This window comes from Curcuma longa, chromosome 7 (genome assembly GCF_044706935.1).
Source record: "Curcuma longa cultivar G26 ecotype Majalengka, Jawa Barat chromosome 7, ITB_CL_G26_1.1, whole genome shotgun sequence".
NCBI lineage: Eukaryota > Viridiplantae > Streptophyta > Magnoliopsida > Zingiberales > Zingiberaceae > Curcuma > Curcuma longa.
The window spans coordinates 2,975,033-2,994,611 of record NC_133867.1 but is presented as its reverse complement, the minus strand read 5'-3'; the positions used below and the strand labels follow the sequence as shown (position 1 = coordinate 2,994,611).

The window sequence follows — 19,579 nt, the reverse complement described above, 5'->3', positions numbered from 1 at the left end:
GCGTCGTAACCAACTGTACTTTCTCGATTTACCTCCTCACAGATGGTCGTGGGGCCGACCGTGTGGGGCCGCTAAGGTGGCGGATCCACCTTTTTGCAGAAGAGAGGAATAAAACCAAAATCAAATGCACATTTTAAGAAAAATAAAATTTTATTGCTTTTTGAGCATTCTTGAAGTGCGCCCTTTGGGAACGATAAAAAATAGTAGCCAAGTTGAATAATTGGGATAAAGAAATTGAGGCTTAAATTGGGCCATATCAATCCGACTGGCCCAATTATAGCCCAATTAGAAACTGCTGAGAAGGCTAAAACCTTCACCCTTATACCTCTTTATCCCTATATATATATATATATATATATATATATATATATAAATCTTAAAATCTCACTTAGCTCAAAATCCAACTGATGCATGCTCAAAATTCAACCACTAAAATAATCATTCCATTTGAAATTCAAACCTCGATCCTCTTAAAAAAAAAACCTACTTAACAGCATTTTTAGTTGCATATGGTTCATATTGTTAGTCTCTGAATCTAAAGCCACTTGAGTGGACACAACATGTGCAACATATAGAGAAAGCTTACATATCAGACTCGGAAAGAAAGAAAACACTTGGAACTGTAAGGGTAGCCATTAGCATTCCTGTCAAAAGAAGAAACCAGTCAAATTTGGCTTCAAGTTCAACATTGATATAGTTTGTTTGATACTCAAATTTCTAATGGACTCCTGAAGCTAAATGGATTCATGCAGCTGATCTTTTGAGGACAAACTGAAGGGGAAGTACTTGGAGGCAACATAAAAAGGATTCAGGACGTAGTAAAGAAAATTCAAGCAAAGCCACTTCTACCAAGCACACTAGACAAATATGATACATACATGTCCTACAAAATGAGATACACTAGTCGATGAGAATCACAAATGATGCTTAAGTAGGGCGAGAGGCGACGCGTATGTAAAAGAGATCACGAGAATTGTTATCCTACCAAATTTAGCTGTGGGAGAACTCCACAAAGAGAAACAGATAACGGTTTGATCTATTGACCATCAGATTGATTGCCAGAATGTAGCTGCTCCATTTCCTCACCGGGAAACACTTCACCCTGCAAAGATGGAGTGATATTGTTTACATGAAGCCATGTTAGGTCCCACAAGCTATCCCCGCCTATTGTACTTCTTTTTGCGAGGATGCCCTTGGATTTCATCACAATGAGAATGCTCTTGAGAAGTTCTGAAATCAATTCTTGCAGTTTATCGCTCCTCTTACCCCTCATTTTAACCTTCTTGTACTTCTCCAAACGACTGAGGACCCCCAACCAAAGCTTGCAGAAGCTACTCAATCCAAATAGCTCTTGCAGCTGCTGCATAAACACCTTTGACAGCAATTTGACAGCTAGCACAAGTGTACCCTCCATGTTCCGGTACTCTTTTTGCGATTGATTCTGTGTGCACTCCAGCAAGTCATCGAGAATATCAAATATAACAACATCGAATGCCTGTGACCAAGTTGAGGGTGGGATGCACACCCCATCTGCATCAACCAAGCATCTCTGCAGTGATACTATTGCATGGTTCCTGATTTCTTCCCTCTGATCCAAACAAATCTTTCTCAGTGATTGCAAGAGCCGTAGCCACATCTCTCTGATTCCTTCAGAAACTTTCTCAGCTTCTGCACCTGATTCCCTAATCTCATTAGACCAGCGAGCAACACAATTCATTGATTCAGCCATCAGATCTAATGCACGAACTGATCTATCTGTTAGGCCAACGCGAGATTCAGCAAACTGTCTTGCAGCTTCAATGAAAAGGACATAATTGGCTGGTGATAAATGAGCCCCTTCAGACATAATGAAAACAATTGCCTCGAAGCCTACTTCTGAAGCTTCTGGGTGACGAGCAGTGATAGAGAGTAGGGATGTTATGGTCCGCCAACCCATTTGTGATTTGATATGGGCTGCATTTGCTTTTACAAGTCTGGTGACTTCTTGAGTGATGTTCTCACAATACGCATCGGCAACACGGGCATCAAGCTTCAGAACCAATTGAAGTGACCGTAAAAGCTCATCGGCCAGGTTCTCTTTGTATGGTAGTAAACGCTGACAAATTTTTAGAAGTCCAAAAACAGCCTTTTCCACAAGAGCACAAGGCATCACAGTAGATTGAACAATGTTGGCTATGTGCTCATAGACGCCCTGCCAAAGAAGTCCAATCCTATCGCGGTTGTTTAGGGTGATAGCAATAAGCAGCTCCAAGCAGAAAACTGCTGTGTCCTCATCATCAGGGGAACTACTAACTTTCTGGGGACGACCTGCTGCCCAGATGAGTGCCCTGGCAATTTGCATCAGTGAATCAGCATGTAAAAACTTGCTTTCTATGAATATGCTATCAATGCGACATTTCTGTATTGTTTGTAGAGTTCTCTGATGAGCAGCAAGTTGCTGCTCAGAAGGTTGCAACCTTGGTTCTTCGGTGTCCAATGATAATAGCTGGCTGAATCTCCCCATCAGTCCAGAAGATCTTCGAGGGTGACTCATACTATGAATATGAGAAATGGACAATGAGCTTGTGACTGATTTTCCAGGGACAGAATCTGGAGGTAATTCTGAGTCGTCAGTTGCATCACTTGCAACACGAGCAGGAAGCAGACCTAGTTTGTGTAGTCGCAAAATACAATCAAGAATATTTCTCCAGCCAGTGCGTATACAATCACCATATCTATTTGCTATGCTAAAAACTGCCTCGGTTGCCAGCCTAGCTTTTATGTCATCCCCAAATGCTGTCACTGTTTCCTCAACAAATGACGAGTTCAAAAGGGTTGTGAATTTGCATAGGGATACAACTAAATCATCCAACACATCCTCTAGGTGATGATATGCTGAGATCTTTGCGACAGCCAGAAAGCCATCTACACACGTCGAGAGTACTTCTTCATGTTCTGCATAATCAAACACCACAGAGATGGCAGAAATTGTAGGACCTGACATGATTGCAAACATGTCACGATCAAGGTACGGAAGGGGGTCACAAACAATGTAAGGAGATGTCTTCTTTGACTTCCGCATGAGATCAATCCATCGGCTAGGTGACATTTCCATAAAACCGAAACCCTGCTCAGGGGCAGTTCTTATCTCATTCCTGCATATAGAGTAATAGAGCTCTGTCAGGAACTCCCTTGGGAGGTCATTACCGCCATTAATGCGACGGTTATTTCGGATAAAATCCTCTTCAGTCATCTTCTTCTTGACCTGAACATTATGTTGATCTGTATTGAGCATTATAAGTGAGTATGCCAGCACCAGTGCTGCATCCTTGTCAACAAGGATCTGAGGTGACTGCTCATAATATCTCTCTGAGAAAGCCTCAAGTACTCTCTGAATCTTCTGAGATTCACCAGGAAGACGGAATGTCTCCAGGAAAAGCCGTAGAGCAGTATCCAGATTCATGTCCTGAAAATCAAAAGTCCATGCAAATTCATGAAGCACTTGCACACAAAATTCATCATGATTTCCCAGAAAGTCACCAACAAGGTTCTTATCCAAGCCAGCTGTGAATCTGAAGAAACAAGCCACACTCTGTGGATCAAGCTTCTCAGGCAACAGATGAGTTCCTTGCAGAAACTCCAAACCCTTCTTTGGGTCTCTGTTGAAGTGGTCTGCACCAATCATTAACCTCCTTTTGATGTACTTTCTCCGCCGAACAAATTTAACCCAATATTCTGGAGCAGAGTAGTCCTCACACCTCACAGCCCAAAAGGGTGAATATTCTTGAAGCTCCAATGAAGACGGTTCAAGAGAGGGAGATGCATTTCCAATCCTATCAGCCATTCCCTCAATCACTGCAATCAAACCATCCAAAGCAAGAACATGCATGGAAGAAAGAGGGCAGTTAATAGGAAATGCACTTTTTGAGAGAAGATTAGCAAGCTCTTCAAACACATTGCTGCAAGTAATGTCGCAGTCGAAGTTGGCATACATCTCTGCCATAAAGTTCTTCTGACGACAGAAGTCCACGAGAGCCTCCATGGCTACTTCCTGCTGTTGATAGCTAGCCCCATATCGGCTTTGTGCAAGCCTCAAGATCACACAAGAAAAGAATGCCTCAAGTTGCAATTTAAGCTTTGTGCGCAAGTGGCGATAAAGGTTCAGAACTATACTACATACTGTGGACAGTATTACAGGGCTCATAGACAAGCCAAACTGTATCAAGTTTCTGAACAATTCATCTTGTATCAGGGATAATAATTTTGGGTGTTTACTTATTGATGGTCCTCCCAATTCAACTGCTGAGTTGATCATGCTAAGGGCAAATAATGGCACATCTTCATCAAAAGCTATCTGATTGGTCGCAGGACTCCTACCACCTTGGTCTTGGACATTTATAAGAGAACATAAAAAGTGAAATATCTCCACTACGCAAGGAACTCCATATGGCTCTACCATAATTTTCATGTCATGTTTTTGTTCTGGCCCGGTACCAATTTCGTCTCCCACACCTTTGTTCTCAAGCTTCACACTCCCATTCCCATTTTCTACTTGAGAAATCCCGAAAGCCTGGTCCATGTCAACTGCACTTATCTGCGGAACATCATCACATGCTATGTTTGTTTACAAATAATAAAATTTGCAACTAGTAAAATTTCAAACAAAAGAACATCTCTGTGCGCATAAGATTGATGAAATAAGATTAGAATATTTAATTCTTACCTTTGGCTTCAGAGAAGAAGACGCATCACCATCCTGGACATCAGCCAAGTGGGAGAAGATACAGCGGACAAGCTCATGCATTATGTGCCTTGAAAACCTCTGTAGCAACTCTCCTTTGGTGGTCGCCTGGTGGACGACACGATAGCAGGTGTTGACGATTGTGCAGACATGCTGGTTGCTCAGCACAGCCGATGCACGGCTCCGCATGATCGCAAGCAACACCTGGAGTATCTTCATCAGGACGGCCTCCTCGGAAGCAGAATCGGTCACCTCGAACCGGCAGCTTGTGACGGCCTCGACGACCAAGTGCATCGCAGCTGCCACCCCAGTTCCAGACACCGGGTCGAGGAAGTCGAGAGTAAGGATCTTGTACAAAGAGGAGAGAGCCACGCTGGTGATGGGAGCCCCGGTCTCATCAGAGCGGACGACATCCACAAACGGCCGGATATAAACAGAGGGGTCGATCGTTGACCAGGGGCGCCGTCCGTCCCCACAGGAGAAAACCTGCCGGCGGAGTAACTTGAGGGACAGAATCAGGGAGTGCTCGATGATGTGATCATCCGCCGCCGAAGCATACCGGCCACCCCACCTCACATTGCGCCGCATCACGGCGAGCACCGCGCTGACCTCCGAGCATATCACGCAGGCGAGGTCGGCTCTGGCAGATGGATCTCCGGAGACCGGCGCCTTCCAGCCATCCTCAGCCACGTCGTAGGATTCCTCCTCGATGGGGTTTATCTCGAGCCGCGCGAACCCCATTCGAGCAAAAAAGACGGATTTTTCGAGCAGCTCAGTAGGGTTTCCGAGGGGGAATTCTGATCTACGAGTTCTACTGGTAGTTCAAACGAGGGTTCCGAGAATGAAAACAAAAAATTGGATGTTTGGGGAAGGAATCGGCGATAGATCTACAAATTGACAGATTGATCGAAGAAACGGGAACAGATTGGAGAGAGGGGAAGATCATAAGAAGAGAAAGGGTGCTAACGGAGATCGACGAGGAGGAAGAGTACCCGATCGAAGCGAGGAGACGCCATTGGAGAGCTCCGGGACCAGGAGAAGACGCGAGGGAGCTCTCGAGTTCTCAAATACCGCACTCCATTGCAGACATTACAAAAATTATTTCCCCAGTCTCGCCTTATCTGCGACGTTCCTCCCAAACTCCTTGGCTGTATCATTTTTGTGCATATTCAGTCTCAATACCGTGGCAAGTTTGATGCTCGAGCTCATAAATGTAGATTTCTTTATTATTCTTTTAACCATAAAGGATATAAATGTTATTCACCAGTTACTAAAAAGTTCTACAACACTATAGATGTTACATTCTTTGAGACTATCCCTTACTACTCTAATACTACAATTCAGGGGGAGAACAATACTAGTGAATTGTAGTATTGAGAGTGGACATCCCTTCTTGGGCCATCATCGTTTGAGTTTTCCGTTCAACCTTCCTCAAAATCTGGTGATCAACCATCTCCAAATCTTGATAGTCATTCTTCTCATTTTCCGACTCTACAGATGTATGAAAGAAGGAAACATCGAGTGCCGGTACTATCTCAACACTGCCAAGAGAATTCCCCAAGCTAACTTAAACCTAAATCACTACAAGAGACAACATATTCTAGTTCATAGTTGGATTTTACATTAAATCTACCAATTGCATATAGGATAGGTATAAGATCATGCATTCAACACCCTCTTCACAGTCACATCTCCTACGCGAAGCTATCACCATCATTTTATGCATTTGTGACCTCTTTAGATAGAATCAATATTCCTAACTTCGCGGTGGAAGCTCTTAAAATTCCTGAATGGAAGAAGGCGACTCTCGAGGAATACAATGCACTAGAGAAGAATGACACATGGGTGATAATAAAGCTACCATCAAGAAAGAAAACTACGAGGCGTAGGTGGTTGTTCTCAGTTAAACAAAATGCAGATGGGAGCATAGACCGATACAAAACACGCCTAGTTGCGAAAGATTATACTTAATCATATAGGATTGATTACCTTTTGCGCCAGTGGCTAAACTCAACACAGTTCGTGTTCTACTGTCCATTGCTGCTAACTTGGAGTGGCCACTGTATTAGCTGGATGTTAAAAATGACTTTTTTAATGGAGACTTGATTGAAGAAGTATATATGGACATCCCAGCTGGCTTTAAGATAAGTGATACACGGAAAAGTATGGAAACTCAGAAAGGCATTATATGGGCTGAAACAGTCACCGAGCGCATGGTTTGATTGATTCACAAAGGTCTTAAAGAATGATGTATAGTCTCAGTCACAAGCTAATCACACTTTGTTCACTAAATACTACCCAGATCGGAAAATCACAGTTTTGATTGTGTATGTTGATGACATTGTCCTTTCGGGAAATCATGGTGACGAAATTAGAAGACTCAAGTCGCTCATGTCCAAAGAATTTGAGATCAAACTTGGGGCACTTAAAGTATTTCTTAGGAATGGAAGTGACATGAAGCAACAACAACATATCTGTTTCCCAACGCAAATACATACTTATCTGTTGCTTGAAATTGGAATGAGTGGGTGCATGCTGATTGAAACTCCCATGGATCCCAATACTAGGCTTATGCCTAGAATTGATGAATTAGCGGCTGACGAGGGACAATACCAACGGTTTGTGGGTAAGCTGATCTACCTAACTCATATACGTCCACATATAAGTTTATCAGTGAGTCGGGTGAGTTAGTTTCTACGTAATCCATCTATGGATCACATGGAGACAATAAATCATATATTGAGATACCAAAAGAAATATCCAAGAAAGGTCTTATGTTCAGGAAATTCGATAGCAGATCTTTAGAAGTATATAATGATGCTAATTGGGCAGGGTCTCCAAATGATAGAAGGTCTACATGATATTGCTCTTTCATCTGGGGAAACTTGGTTACATGGCGAAGCAAGAAGCAAACTATGGTTGCTAGAAGTAATGCAGAAGCTGAGTTTAGAGTACTAGCCTCAGGTATTTGTGAGGGGATATGTCTAAAGCGGCTACTAAACGATTTTAAAGTTGAGACATCAGACTCTACTCAAATTTTATGCGACAACTAGTTAGCTGTCGCAATTGCCAAGAATCCTGCGCACTATGATCGTACCAAACATGTGGAGATTGATCGACATTTTATCAATAAGAAAATTGAAGATAAGTTAATCACCCTCAACTACATTCCATTAAAACATCAAGCAACTTACATCCTTACCAAGGCCTTGTTCAGACCTAATCTAAGTGAGATGAACATGATCCTTGGGTTGGAAAGCATCTGTTGCCTAGATTGAGGGGGAGTGTGGTGAACTACAACAACAACAACAACAATCAAGCCTTATCCCACTAAGTGGGGTCGGCTATATGGATCCTTTTACGCCATTGAGCTCTATCTCCTATTATATCATTATTTATATTTAAATAAATTTTATCTTGTTTTATTGTTGCTAACCAAGTCTTTTTTGGTCTACCTCGCCCTCGTTTGATATGCGTATTTGTCATAGTTTCACACCGCCTAACTGGAGCATTTATCGGTCGTCTAAGTACATGTCCGTACCACCTTAAACGTGTCTCACGGAGTTTTTCCTCAATAGATGCAACTCCAACTTTCTCTCTAATGCTCTCATTTCTTATTCTGTCCATCTTCGTATGTCCACACATCCATCTTAACATCCTCATCTCCGCAACTCTCATCTTTTGCTCATGTGCTCGAGTCATAGTCCAACATTCAGCGCCATATAACATGGCAGGTCTAACTGCCGTTTTATAGAACTTTCCTTTAAGTTTTAGAGGCACTTTACGATCACATAAAACACCTGATGCTCTCCTCCACTTCAACCATCCTGTTTGTATTCTATGTAAGACATCTCTCTCAATCCCTCCATCGGCTTGCAAAAATGATCCTAAATATTTAAAACTCTCAGTTCCAGACAACTCATCATCTCCTATTTTAATACTTGTCTCATTACGTTCAATATTGCTAAACTTAAATTCCATATATTCTGTCTTTACTCTACTAAGCCTAAAACCTTTCTCTTCTAGTGTTTCTCGCCAAGATTCTAATTTAGCATTTACTCCCTCACGTGTCTCATCTACCAATACAATATCATCTGCAAACAACATGTACCATGGTACGGTATCTTGAATGTGTCCAGTAAGTTCATCCATGATTAGTGTAAAAAGATAAGGACTTAGAGCTGACCCTTGATGTAACCCTATCTTTATTGGAAATGCTTCAGTTAATCCGCCTGAAGTCTTCACTCTAGTCGTTACTTCCTCATACATATCCTTAATTAGGTCAATATATACTACGCTAACACCCCTCTTTTCTAGAATTCTCCATATAATTTCCCTTGGGACTCTATCATAAGCTTTCTCTAAATCAACAAATATCATATGTAGATCTTGCTTTTGCCCCCGATACTTTTCAATTAGTTGCCTGAGAAGATGTATAGCTTCTATTGTCGACCTACCAGGCATAAACCCAAATTGATTTTCGGTGACCATAGTCTCTTTCCTTAATCGTTTTTCTATTACTCTTCCCAAAGTTTCATGGTATGACTCATTAATTTAATGCCCTTATAATTTGCACAATTTTGTACGTCCCCCTTATTCTTATATAAGGGAATTAGAGTACTTACTCTCTATTGATCTGACATTTTCTTTGTTTTCAATATCATGTTAAATAATTTTGTAAGCCATTCAATACCTTGTTTCCCTAGGCACTTCCATACCTCTATCGGGATATCATCTGGTCCAACGACTTTTCCATTTTTCATTCCGTTTAAAGCTTGTTCTACTTCTGAAATTTGAATTCTACGGTAAAAATTTAAATTTGATTTGATATTGTATAATTAGGAAGATTTGATTTGATAATATCTGTAATTGATTAGGAGAAATTATGTGATTTTAATTCCTTAAATAGGAGTATGTAATTTGTATATAAAAGAGGCAAGATTATTGAAATGTGATAAGATTTTCTTAAGAATCTTTAGGAAGGAATTAAGGAGTAGTAGAAGAGGAAGAAAACTAGAGAAGGAGAAGGGAATCAAGAGACAAACCTATGCCTAGTTGGATTGCCACGTGAAAGCCTTTGTTGATGCAAAAGCTCGTGTGCTAGGGAAACTTCATACTGTGCCATGGTATGGAATTCTCACATGCCTATGGAGACGCCTTTGGTTGTTCGTTGTTGATCATGGAATCTTGGTAGTAGTTTTGTTGTATTGAGCTGTTATGCATGTTAGTTGGTAGGTAGAATGAAATATTTCACCTGTGTCAATTGATACAAAACTAATTGTAAATCATGCCTACAATATAAGGTCATGTGTTATGCATCTCACAATCACCCATGAAGACTTTGCTATCATCCCATAATCATTTATTGCCTTAGACCACGTCTCTAACCTAAACCAACCTATTGCTTTGAGGGAGGATACTTGTAAGTGTAATTTCTTACATCTATTTTCTTGGTATAGTTCTTAGGCTTCCTGTCTTCCTAGTCTTTTTCTTTTTTCTCTACTTTAAATTTTGATAAGATTTCTCAAAGTGTCTTGAACTATTTGATCTAAGGTGAAGATAAACTATGATAGATGGATGTTTGGATTCTAATGGTATATGAAAACTTTTCACCTCCCTTTTGGTAAGTTTAACAGTTGGTTACAAATGAGTCTTTACTTATAAGATCTTTTGCTAGATCCATGGGCTATAAAGAACTATTCACTTTGGTGCTAAAATTGTTTTATTTTGCGTCTTTCTCACATTAGTAGTTATATCCCAATGACCTTCACATTAGTTAGATATCAACAATTTGGGTAAGGGGAGAACCTCCTCATTTTGTTTTTCAAGGGAAGTTTGGCTTTGTGCCATTATGTGTGAATTGAAAAAAGTACTTGTATAATTTGGAACAATCTCCTAGAGTATGATTTAGTAGATTTAGCTTTGCACTTCTCCAATTCGGTATAACCAAGAGCGCACATAACACTGAGTATTTTAATCTATCTCTATGTTTCATTGTATCTCCTAGTTTGGAACATGCATCCTTATTATTTATGTTTATGCCTCTGTTGTAGGAATCACAAGGTTAAAATCACATCTTATCAACGCTTTCAAAATAAGGACTTGGGCTTATAAAGGAAGTATTAATTTGATATTCCAAAAGAAGCAAGTGTGTTAGGATTAAACCAGGTGATGCTTTCATAAATCTTAATGTTAAAGTGATGCCAGAACCCAAGAATATAGGAGATTAATTGGGAAGTTGAATTATCTCACTGTCACCAAACATGATATCTCATTTGTTGTTAGGTTGCTTAGTCAATTCCTTGAGACTCCATGTTATGACCATTAATTAAAAAACAGCTCTAAGGATTCTACAATATCTAAAGAATGCTCTAGGAAAGAGCTTTTTTATTGTGACCATGATCGCCAATAAGTTGTGGGGTAATCATAGATTGAGTTGGTCCTCCACAGATAGGCAATCCACATCACTGTTGCATTCTTTTAGGAAGCAACCTGATACTTAGAAGAGGAAACAACTCCCAATGACGACAACATCAAGTATAAAGACACAATAAGATGCAACCTGATATCTTAGAAGAATAAGAAGTCAGCTGTAATGATAATGTTAAGAATAGAGGTAGAATATAGGGTAATAACTTTAGCTACTTGTGAACTTATTCTGCCTCAAATCGATGATGACTGAGTTAGAGCTCCTAGTGTGATTAAAATTACATTATGATATTCAAGCAACTATGCATATTGCATCTGATCCCATCTTATGTGAAAGGACAAATTATATAAACATTATTGCTAAGAGAAAAAGTGTAATCTAAGGAAACTGCTATCCTTTGTTAACTCTAATTTTACCAAAAGATCTGCTAGCCAAGTCTTGGAGAGACCCTGAAATTAAATATATTAATAACTATTGGGATGTATACAAGAATTCTAACTATCTATGTAAATAAACATTCTGAAATGAGAATTACTTTTGGTCAATGTTTGCATTTAATTTTTATGCAAGTGTCCATTTAATCTATATTGTAGATAAACATGGTGTGCGGAGTCACACACAGAAGACCATGTTATTAGCTCCTTATAGATTATAAACAGTATTCACAACCAAGATGGATTGGACAAACCATTGGACTGGTTGTAGTGTAATTTGGTCTTAGTCTGTCTTGACTATAGAATTACACTAGTACACTCAGTGTGTATTGAACAGGACCATCTGAGGATTGATCGATTTATACTGACTATATAATCGAACTAAACCTCTGTTACTATGGATGTACATGTTCTTAATCCCAATATAATAACAAACACATGTACTTAGTATGTACTTCTTTGATTCATCAAAGGGTGAGATTTAGAGCGATAGATCAAAAGGCCCGATGAGTTGGGAAGTAGTATTATGTACATGGTGTGTTGTTGATTATAGAAGGAATCTGTGTCCTAAATATAGGTTGATGATGTCCCCTTGAGGAGCTTATAAGGATTATCATATAAACCCTGCAGGTGGACTTTGTCCGCATGATAATAAGGTTGAGTGGTACTACTCTTGGATTAGAAGTTAATTAAATTCGAATTGTCAGTAACTCATTTAATTGACGGACATATGATATCTTAAACACAGGGAGATTAATGTACTTATAGTAAGAAGGAGCCCATATTATAAGATTGGTGCGGTAGTGCAATAATAACTCTCTAGTGGAATGAGTTATTATTGATGGACTTAAGCTGTGTGTTCAGGAGGAACATGGGAAACTTAAGCCCATCGGGAGACCAAAACCAATTCCTCCTCTAGGTCCCTACTGTAGTCTCTGGAAATCCTCGAATCCACCTCAGAAAGAATTCATGGAGACCTTCGGAAGAATTCTTGAAGACCTCTTGGAGACCTTCGGAAGAATTCTTGAAGACCTCAGAAGACCTTGGAAGATCTCCGAAAGAATTTTGAAAGAATTCTGTGAGAAATTTCGGATAGGAAATTCTATTTATAAAAGAAAATTTCTGGAATTTTATTTAGAATTTTTTTGAGAAAAATTCGGATAAGAAAGAAATTTTTTATAAGAATTTCCGCTAAGAAATTTCGTCTCTTCTCGTACAAAATTTTATTATAAAATGAATTAATTTTATTAAATTAACAAAATATTAATTATGGAATCTTGCTAAATATTAGCGAGATATAATTAAAAGATTTTGTTAAAGATAAGAACAAAATTAATATAATGGAAACTTATTAAAAATATAACAAATCTTATCTGTTGGATTTTATTAGATTTGTTCTAATAAAATCTTATAAAAATTTGTTAGACTTTTTCCTAAATTTCCTAGATGACATAACTATATAAAGAGGGGTTTAGGAGAGGCAAAAATACAATTCAATTCTTAAATTCCTTTCCCCTTGCTCTAAGAGGCCGGTGCCCTTCACCTTTCCCTCTTCCCTTTAGCTAGGGCTGGCGCCCCTTGAGAAAACTTCTCTCCCTTGTTCGCCTACCCCTTCCTAACATTGCTAAGGTCGGCACAAAGGTGACATCATCCTTCTAGGGCCGGCGGCAAAATAAAAGAAGGAAGAAGAAGAAGAACAAGAGAAGGAGAGGAAGGTTCTCTAGTTTTCTTGCCATCGGAAGAGAAGAGTTTTGGTGGAATCATCTCGAAGGAGATCGTTGTCCACACAACGTTCGAGAAGAGAAGAGGATATACAGCAGAAGATCGAGGGGTCATCCAACTCCTAGACATCCCGCGAAAAAGAGGTATAATTTATGTTTCCGCTTTAATAAATTGTTCTTCTTCTCCATGGATCTTGTAAACCAAACACAAGAGCCCAATGATCTAAATGCGTCGATCAAACTTTGTTTGATTAACTATGAGGGCAACTTAAATCCGTTTTTGGAAAAAATTTTGTTCTGCAAGAATTCACCGGAACGGGTTTTCTAGTGTTTCCCATCAATAACATATTTAGATTTTACAATATTTTTGAACCAACTTGAGGGAGGGAGTGTTAAGAACATAATTGTAAATAATAATTTGTGTTGTTTGTTGTAAGTATACACATTTTGTCTGTAATGTAAGATGAGAATATGATAACATTCATAAAGATAGGAAGGGACTATGTAAGGTAAATTAACCCTAATAATCTTCCTCCATTGCTGCTATAGTATTTAAGATTCTATGCATTCTTATCATTTAGGGGTACTCACACTTGTGTAATTAAATTGGGTAAATTAAACAACATTGTTGAAATTGAGGAGACTTCACATCTGTTGGTCGCTGATGGACAAGTGCCTGTTCATTATATCAATATAAATTGGTTCCTTTCTTAATAACTTTAGCTTTTGAGATAGAGCTGGATATTTAATGTTCAAATCCTGTCTATATCAAATAAAAATTAGATGCATATCATTTGTGTCATTGTGGGCATGAGAGAGCATGATGAAAGTAGGACGCTCCACGAACAAATATTGTGGTCCATTATATAAATTGGTCGCTTAGTCATCCTGTTATGTTATTTTAGATATTGATTAGTCTGTTTTACCTGCAAAATTTGCTTCCTCAACAACTTTTTCAGGGTCCTTATTTGCAACTTCAAAGAACTCATATGCAGAGAGTGTTGGGTGATGATAATGTCTTGTTAGTAAAATTTGCTGAGGAAATGAATGTTGGAAAAGGATCTCATGCTTTCCAGGAATCTGACTCAATATACCACAAGGTTGCTCAAGAGGGAATTCTTGTGGGATTACGACGCTATCAGTTTTTTGGTAAGCTGCTAAAATTTATTCTTTTTGGTCTTGTTCTGTCCATCAGTTTTGGTCTTAAGATCATTGCATCTTTGACAAGTTGATTGGTTGCATGCTCAGTTTTTCATTTGCATATGTACTTGGACTTTGGTCAAGACCATTATACATTTAAAGTGGCGGAAACACACTATTTGCTTTTTTATCTCTGTTAAGGGTACTCCCTTTATTCACTCGAACTTTATTGTAGATCAGACTTGAATTTTCTTAGACTGGGGTATTTTCTCGAGCTCTATGTTAATGGAGCACTTTTTGTCCTTCTGATCTGTTGAAGGTTGGAAGTTTATCTCTCTTTCTGCCTTGTTTCCCCTTTAATTCCATATATCATTTCTTTACCCTTGAAGCTATGTTCAGTTTGGCCTTTGCTATGTTGCTTAGAAACAGTTTTCTATCTGTACAACTCTCTAATACTTGCATCTGTATTAGTTTTAGCTTTACTGTGCAATTATTTGTCAATGAAGTCTCATGCATTTGATTTGCTTAGTGTTGTATAAAATTTGATAGGTCTTGTTAGAGCTCTTATTTTATCTCAGGAACATTTTTGGCTCCTTTGCTTAATTTCAATTGTCTAGGGAAGGCTTCTTATTAAATTTCAGATGAAACAACTTGTTAGGATGATTTGAGAAGGATGAAATATTATATCTTTGAAATTGTTATTTTAAAAATAGGCTTACAACTTGTATTTATAGCCTTTAGGGGTAACTAATTCTATCTAAGACCATAATCACTCCAAACATGAAATTAGAATGACCATAAGAGGTGAGAGCTTTACCTTGCTCTGGTTGTCCTCTCCAAACACCTCCACCGTTAAAAGGGTTGCTAGCACTAATAGGGATAGAAAAAGAGGAAGAAGACGAAGAAAGATATTTCACTCCTTGGGAGGAGAAGACTTGCACCCTAGAGAAGTGGAAAACCCTAGAGAAGTGGAAGGAGGAGAAGTTAGCCTAGAGTTAATGGTCAACAAAGGAGGGGGGGGGGGGGGGGGGGGGGGGGGGGGGGGGTTAGGGTCATGAACAAGGATGAGAAAGAGATGTTTTGGCCAGTATGAAAAGACTACCCCACTTAAGATAATCTTAACCTCAACCAAATGCAAATCCCATTTGAATGTGGTTTGACATTCGTTCAATTGGAACTCTCATATATCCTCTAGATTGGCCTAAACTTGAATCAAATGAGTTGTGTGCAAATGTTGAAATGAGATTTGGATTCATATTAATAGACATAGTAGCAAATGTTGTTGCCTTTACCAATGTTGCTAGAGTTGACTCTTCTAACTTAAAAATTACCTAGCTGAAGATAATTCTAACCTCCACTCAATGCAAATCCCATTTGAATGTGGTTTGACTTTCATTCAACTGGAATCCTATTTATGTTGTAAATTGTCCAAAACTTGAATCAAATAAAACTAACTTAACATCCTTTATGTAGACCTCAACCCTTTTAATTCCCTATGATTTATTTGTTAAATTTAAATTTTGTTCGGCTTTAAAATCAACACGTAAGTTCAGCTTTAAAATCAACACATAAACTTGCTTGCCTATGTTACTCAAATCCACGCTTCTTGGAGCTGGCTGCAAAATGTTGAAATGAGATTTTGGATTCACATTAATACACATAGTAGCAGATTTGTTGCCTTTACTAATGTTGCTAGAATTGACTCTTCTAATTGAAATTATTATTTTCTTGATTTTGCTATTACTCTAACCAATGCTACACTGCCCTAACATGTTTAGAAGCTTTTCATTACACTCAAAACCTTAGACTGCATTGAGTTTTTAATCATTCATTTTCCTTGTAGGTTTTGATTAATTTATTAGCCGCACATTCTGCTAATAAAATGTTTCCTGTTGTTGCTTTCAGTTTCTGAATAAACCAACATGCTCCTTGCTATAAAAATAGATCTATGGACTTTATATATATATATATATTATTTTTTTGATCTTGTATTGCATGACTTGATTATTTCTAGTTTACAAAGATGGTGGCAAGGAGGAGAAGAAAAAAAGTTCTATTAGTTCTCCCGTGAAATGTTATTTTGTTCGCATGGAATCAAATTGGATAGCTGATGAGGAAAAACCTTATATACTATCAGACAAGTTCATACATGAATCCAGAGCTGTTTTTATGCATATACATACAGTTTCAAGTTTGTCAAAGTATATGGCCAGGTTTAACTTCTAAAATTTGCTTTTTTTGTATGGTGTGTCAATATGTTATCTAGTTTGAATTTTGTTGTATTATTTTGGTGTTAATGATAATTTTTTGTATCTGCCATGTGGAATTTATTGATGCAGGTTTTCTTTGATCTTGTCTAAAACGATGAAGTTAGATATTGATCTTGCGTTAGTTCATGTTGAAATGATTGAAGACATACCATGCATGGTACTATACCTTCTGACTTTTGAATTCATTAAACTTTTGTTCATTTGTTGGGTGGTTCTGAATTTTATCTATGTGGACATTGTATCTTCTAGGATGATGACGGGAACATCTCCTATGATGAAAAGGGTGAGCCACTGATCCACACCGATGGAACTGGGTTTATTTCAGAAGATATAGCTTTGAAATGTCCTCGTCATATCTTTAAGGGGAAATGCTTGACACCAATGAGTAACCAGGTCTGCCCTTGCAGCTTCATAGCTCCATATATCAACCCAAAGTATGCCCTTGTGTTGATTACTACTTTTCCGTGCCTTTAGAATAAGTGTGGTTTACCTTGTATGTTCTAGGGGTTTACAATAAACAGATCTGTCATATTCTCTCTTTTACTCAGAAGAATATGTGGTGAGTTGCTGAATCATAGAAATTCTGTGCTGCACCTTTCTCCAGGACCTAAAATGTGAATATTTGGTGTGGAATATGGTGGTATCATTGATCTCTTGTGTGCTGATGAATATATGAGCGGTTAATTTATAGAAATCATGCGGTGTTTAAATTATCAACCATTAACCAAATATATGTTTACCGTTTCTATTCAGACAGTAATAAGAAAATGTTTTTCGTGATTGCACTTATCAACATTACCTATTTTGTTATCTATTTGTCTCTGAAACTTCTACTTTTCTTCAGTTCTTGGATGGATCTGAAATTCCAGAGGAGCCTCTCAACATTACAAAGTCACTTGCTTCAGAAGCAGTATGCCAGTGAATCTCCTGCAAATCCTATTTTAATATCCTTGGATAAAAAAATAAATGGCTTTGTTTTCCATTGAATATCAGCCTCTGCTTATCCAGTTCCGTTTGTTTAACAAAGGAGAAGCGTTTAAGGGAACCCTTCTATTGAATAAACTGGTATGCTAACTCTATCTAGATGTTATGCCAGAACTGTTACACCTCAAACTTTTTGGACACAGTTGTATCTTAATGCCTCATCTAGCATACTCAAAGGGTAACTTGGCTGATGATAAAATTACAGAATCTGAAGAGCTCATGGAGATGGAACAATATGGGCCCATAATGCACCTTATAGAGATATTTTTATACTATTGGTTTGAGGAGGTTCATGTAGGTGTAGGTCACTAGACTAGGTGGCAAGCATGGTAGAGGCTTCCTCTATCGACCTGTTCAATAGGTCTCGTAAAGGATGATTTAAGTACAATTGTGTGGTTAGACTGAAATTTTACTCCATGGTGTAGAATTATTATTTTTTATTCACGGTTATAGTTGAGTGGTTATCTTATCTTGTTATTTTTGTGTAGCTTCCTCCGAGAACTATACAAGTAAGACCTTCTATGAGGAAAGTTGAATCAGATGCAAGTTTTTCTTATATTCAGTCTTGCAACTCCTTGGAGATTGTTGCAACAAGGTATACATGGAATTTCTTTGATTGGCATTTAATAGAGATTTTGGCACTTATGTTAACTTTGCCCTTCGTTATTGTGGTGGAAATTTCATCACTTTTTTGTTATTGGAATATAGTTGTCATTGCTCATAGGTTTGTTAAGACATAAGATTCATTCTTTCTTTTCTTGTTTATTATTATTTTTTAATTTTTTTACTCTAAAGTCTATTTATTGGGTTCTTTATTTAATATTGAAATCCTCAAAGCTTATCTTGCATCTGAAGTACATATTTTGCTGTGCATCGACGAAATATTACTAATAAGAGACGCATTCATTCCAACACTACATGGTTTGTTGCCTTTAAATTCCAAGAAATCAAAATTTACTCGCATTCTTTTAGACATTTGATACAACGCATGATAGATCTGTGTGCTTTAGTTGACAATATCACAAGAGAAGAGAATATTTAGGAATGGAAAATGTATTATTGAATGCATAGAATACTTGAATGAAAGTTGTTTTTTGAAATAATTTGATCTAATTAGACATGAAAAATTGCTATGACTCTGCTTGGGGTCAATGTCCTTGATGATAGGATAAGCTTGAATGTGAACTACAAATATATCTACACTAGTGTCATAGCAGAACATAATAAAATAAGATATACATCCATAAATAATCACGAGGCTCCTGAAAGATCTAGTTCTGCCAACTCAGGCCAACTCGATGACCTTCTTGGAAGTTGGAGGTAAATAAGAAAGTTGGTGGAATAACTGCTGAGTATAATAAGCATGACATAATGGAACAAAGTACAGATATTTATATGTGCAACTTGCCACACTGTACCCATACATGTTTTTACTAGATAACCACTCAATCAACCCATCAATGTTTCCTTGAGTCTCCAATCCCTCAGTTCATTAATTCAATGATTGTGTATAATGTTAAACAGATAAGGATGATTGCACCATCCAACCGTATAAGTATGCTATTGATATAATGCCTATGAGTATGTCATTAGGCTATTACGTAGGTCCATAATCATCATAAGTATCGAGGAGATATAATAGCCTCACGATAATCGCTTAGGCTAAAGGCCTTAGACTAGCTATCATTGCCAGGTGGTTGAGATGTATGGCATGGCATCTTTGTCTAATTGACTTATAATATATGACTAGTGAACAACATCTCAATATGAAGATGCATTGCATTTACCATGTCAAAGAATAATATGATAGTGAAGCATAATGAACTTAGCGCAACACTCTATCTATATTGATATCATAATCTAATGACATGATAATAATT

General features: G+C 38.1%; 2 protein-coding genes across 4 annotated transcripts in view; one reads left to right on the top strand and one right to left on the bottom strand.

Annotated features, from left to right (window-relative positions):
* Nucleotides 1–499: 499 nt before the first annotated feature.
* Nucleotides 500–5,766, bottom strand: LOC141831839 (ARF guanine-nucleotide exchange factor GNOM-like). Of its 2 annotated transcripts, XR_012602086.1 has the most exons (3): nt 4,703–5,766; nt 986–4,573; nt 500–644 (listed from the first exon to the last, which is right to left on the bottom strand). XR_012602086.1 is itself a non-coding variant. In XM_074719242.1 (2 exons), the coding sequence occupies exons 1-2, from the start codon at nt 5,459–5,461 to the stop codon at nt 1,037–1,039; spliced, it is 4,296 nt and encodes a 1,431-aa protein (XP_074575343.1). In that variant the 5' UTR covers nt 5,462–5,766; the 3' UTR covers nt 829–1,036. The 2 variants fall into 2 exon arrangements, 1 of the variants encoding a protein (XP_074575343.1); XM_074719242.1 differs by lacking the exon at nt 500–644 and having other exon boundaries at nt 829–4,573.
* An 8,498-nt stretch (nt 5,767–14,264) lies between these two features.
* Nucleotides 14,265–19,579, top strand: part of LOC141831676 (putative RNA-dependent RNA polymerase 5) — a 38,557-nt gene continuing 33,242 nt past the window's right edge. For both annotated transcript variants that reach the window (XM_074719089.1, XM_074719088.1), the window contains exons 1-7: nt 14,265–14,454; nt 16,460–16,658; nt 16,785–16,872; nt 16,965–17,108; nt 17,560–17,625; nt 17,709–17,780; nt 18,188–18,294. In XM_074719089.1, coding sequence (XP_074575190.1) covers nt 14,295–14,454; nt 16,460–16,658; nt 16,785–16,872; nt 16,965–17,108; nt 17,560–17,625; nt 17,709–17,780; nt 18,188–18,294 — 836 coding nt within the window. In that variant the 5' untranslated portion in view covers nt 14,265–14,294. The remainder of the gene's footprint in view (nt 14,455–16,459; nt 16,659–16,784; nt 16,873–16,964; nt 17,109–17,559; nt 17,626–17,708; nt 17,781–18,187; nt 18,295–19,579) is intronic.

Coding starts and splice junctions, on each gene's coding strand:
- LOC141831839 (XM_074719242.1), bottom strand. CDS start 5,461: ATGGGGTTCGCGCGGCTCGAGATAAACCCCATCGAGGAGGAATCCTAC. Junction 4,574..4,702: donor CTTCTTCTCTGAAGCCAAAG/GTAAGAATTAAA, acceptor GATGTTCCGCAG/ATAAGTGCAGTTGACATGGA.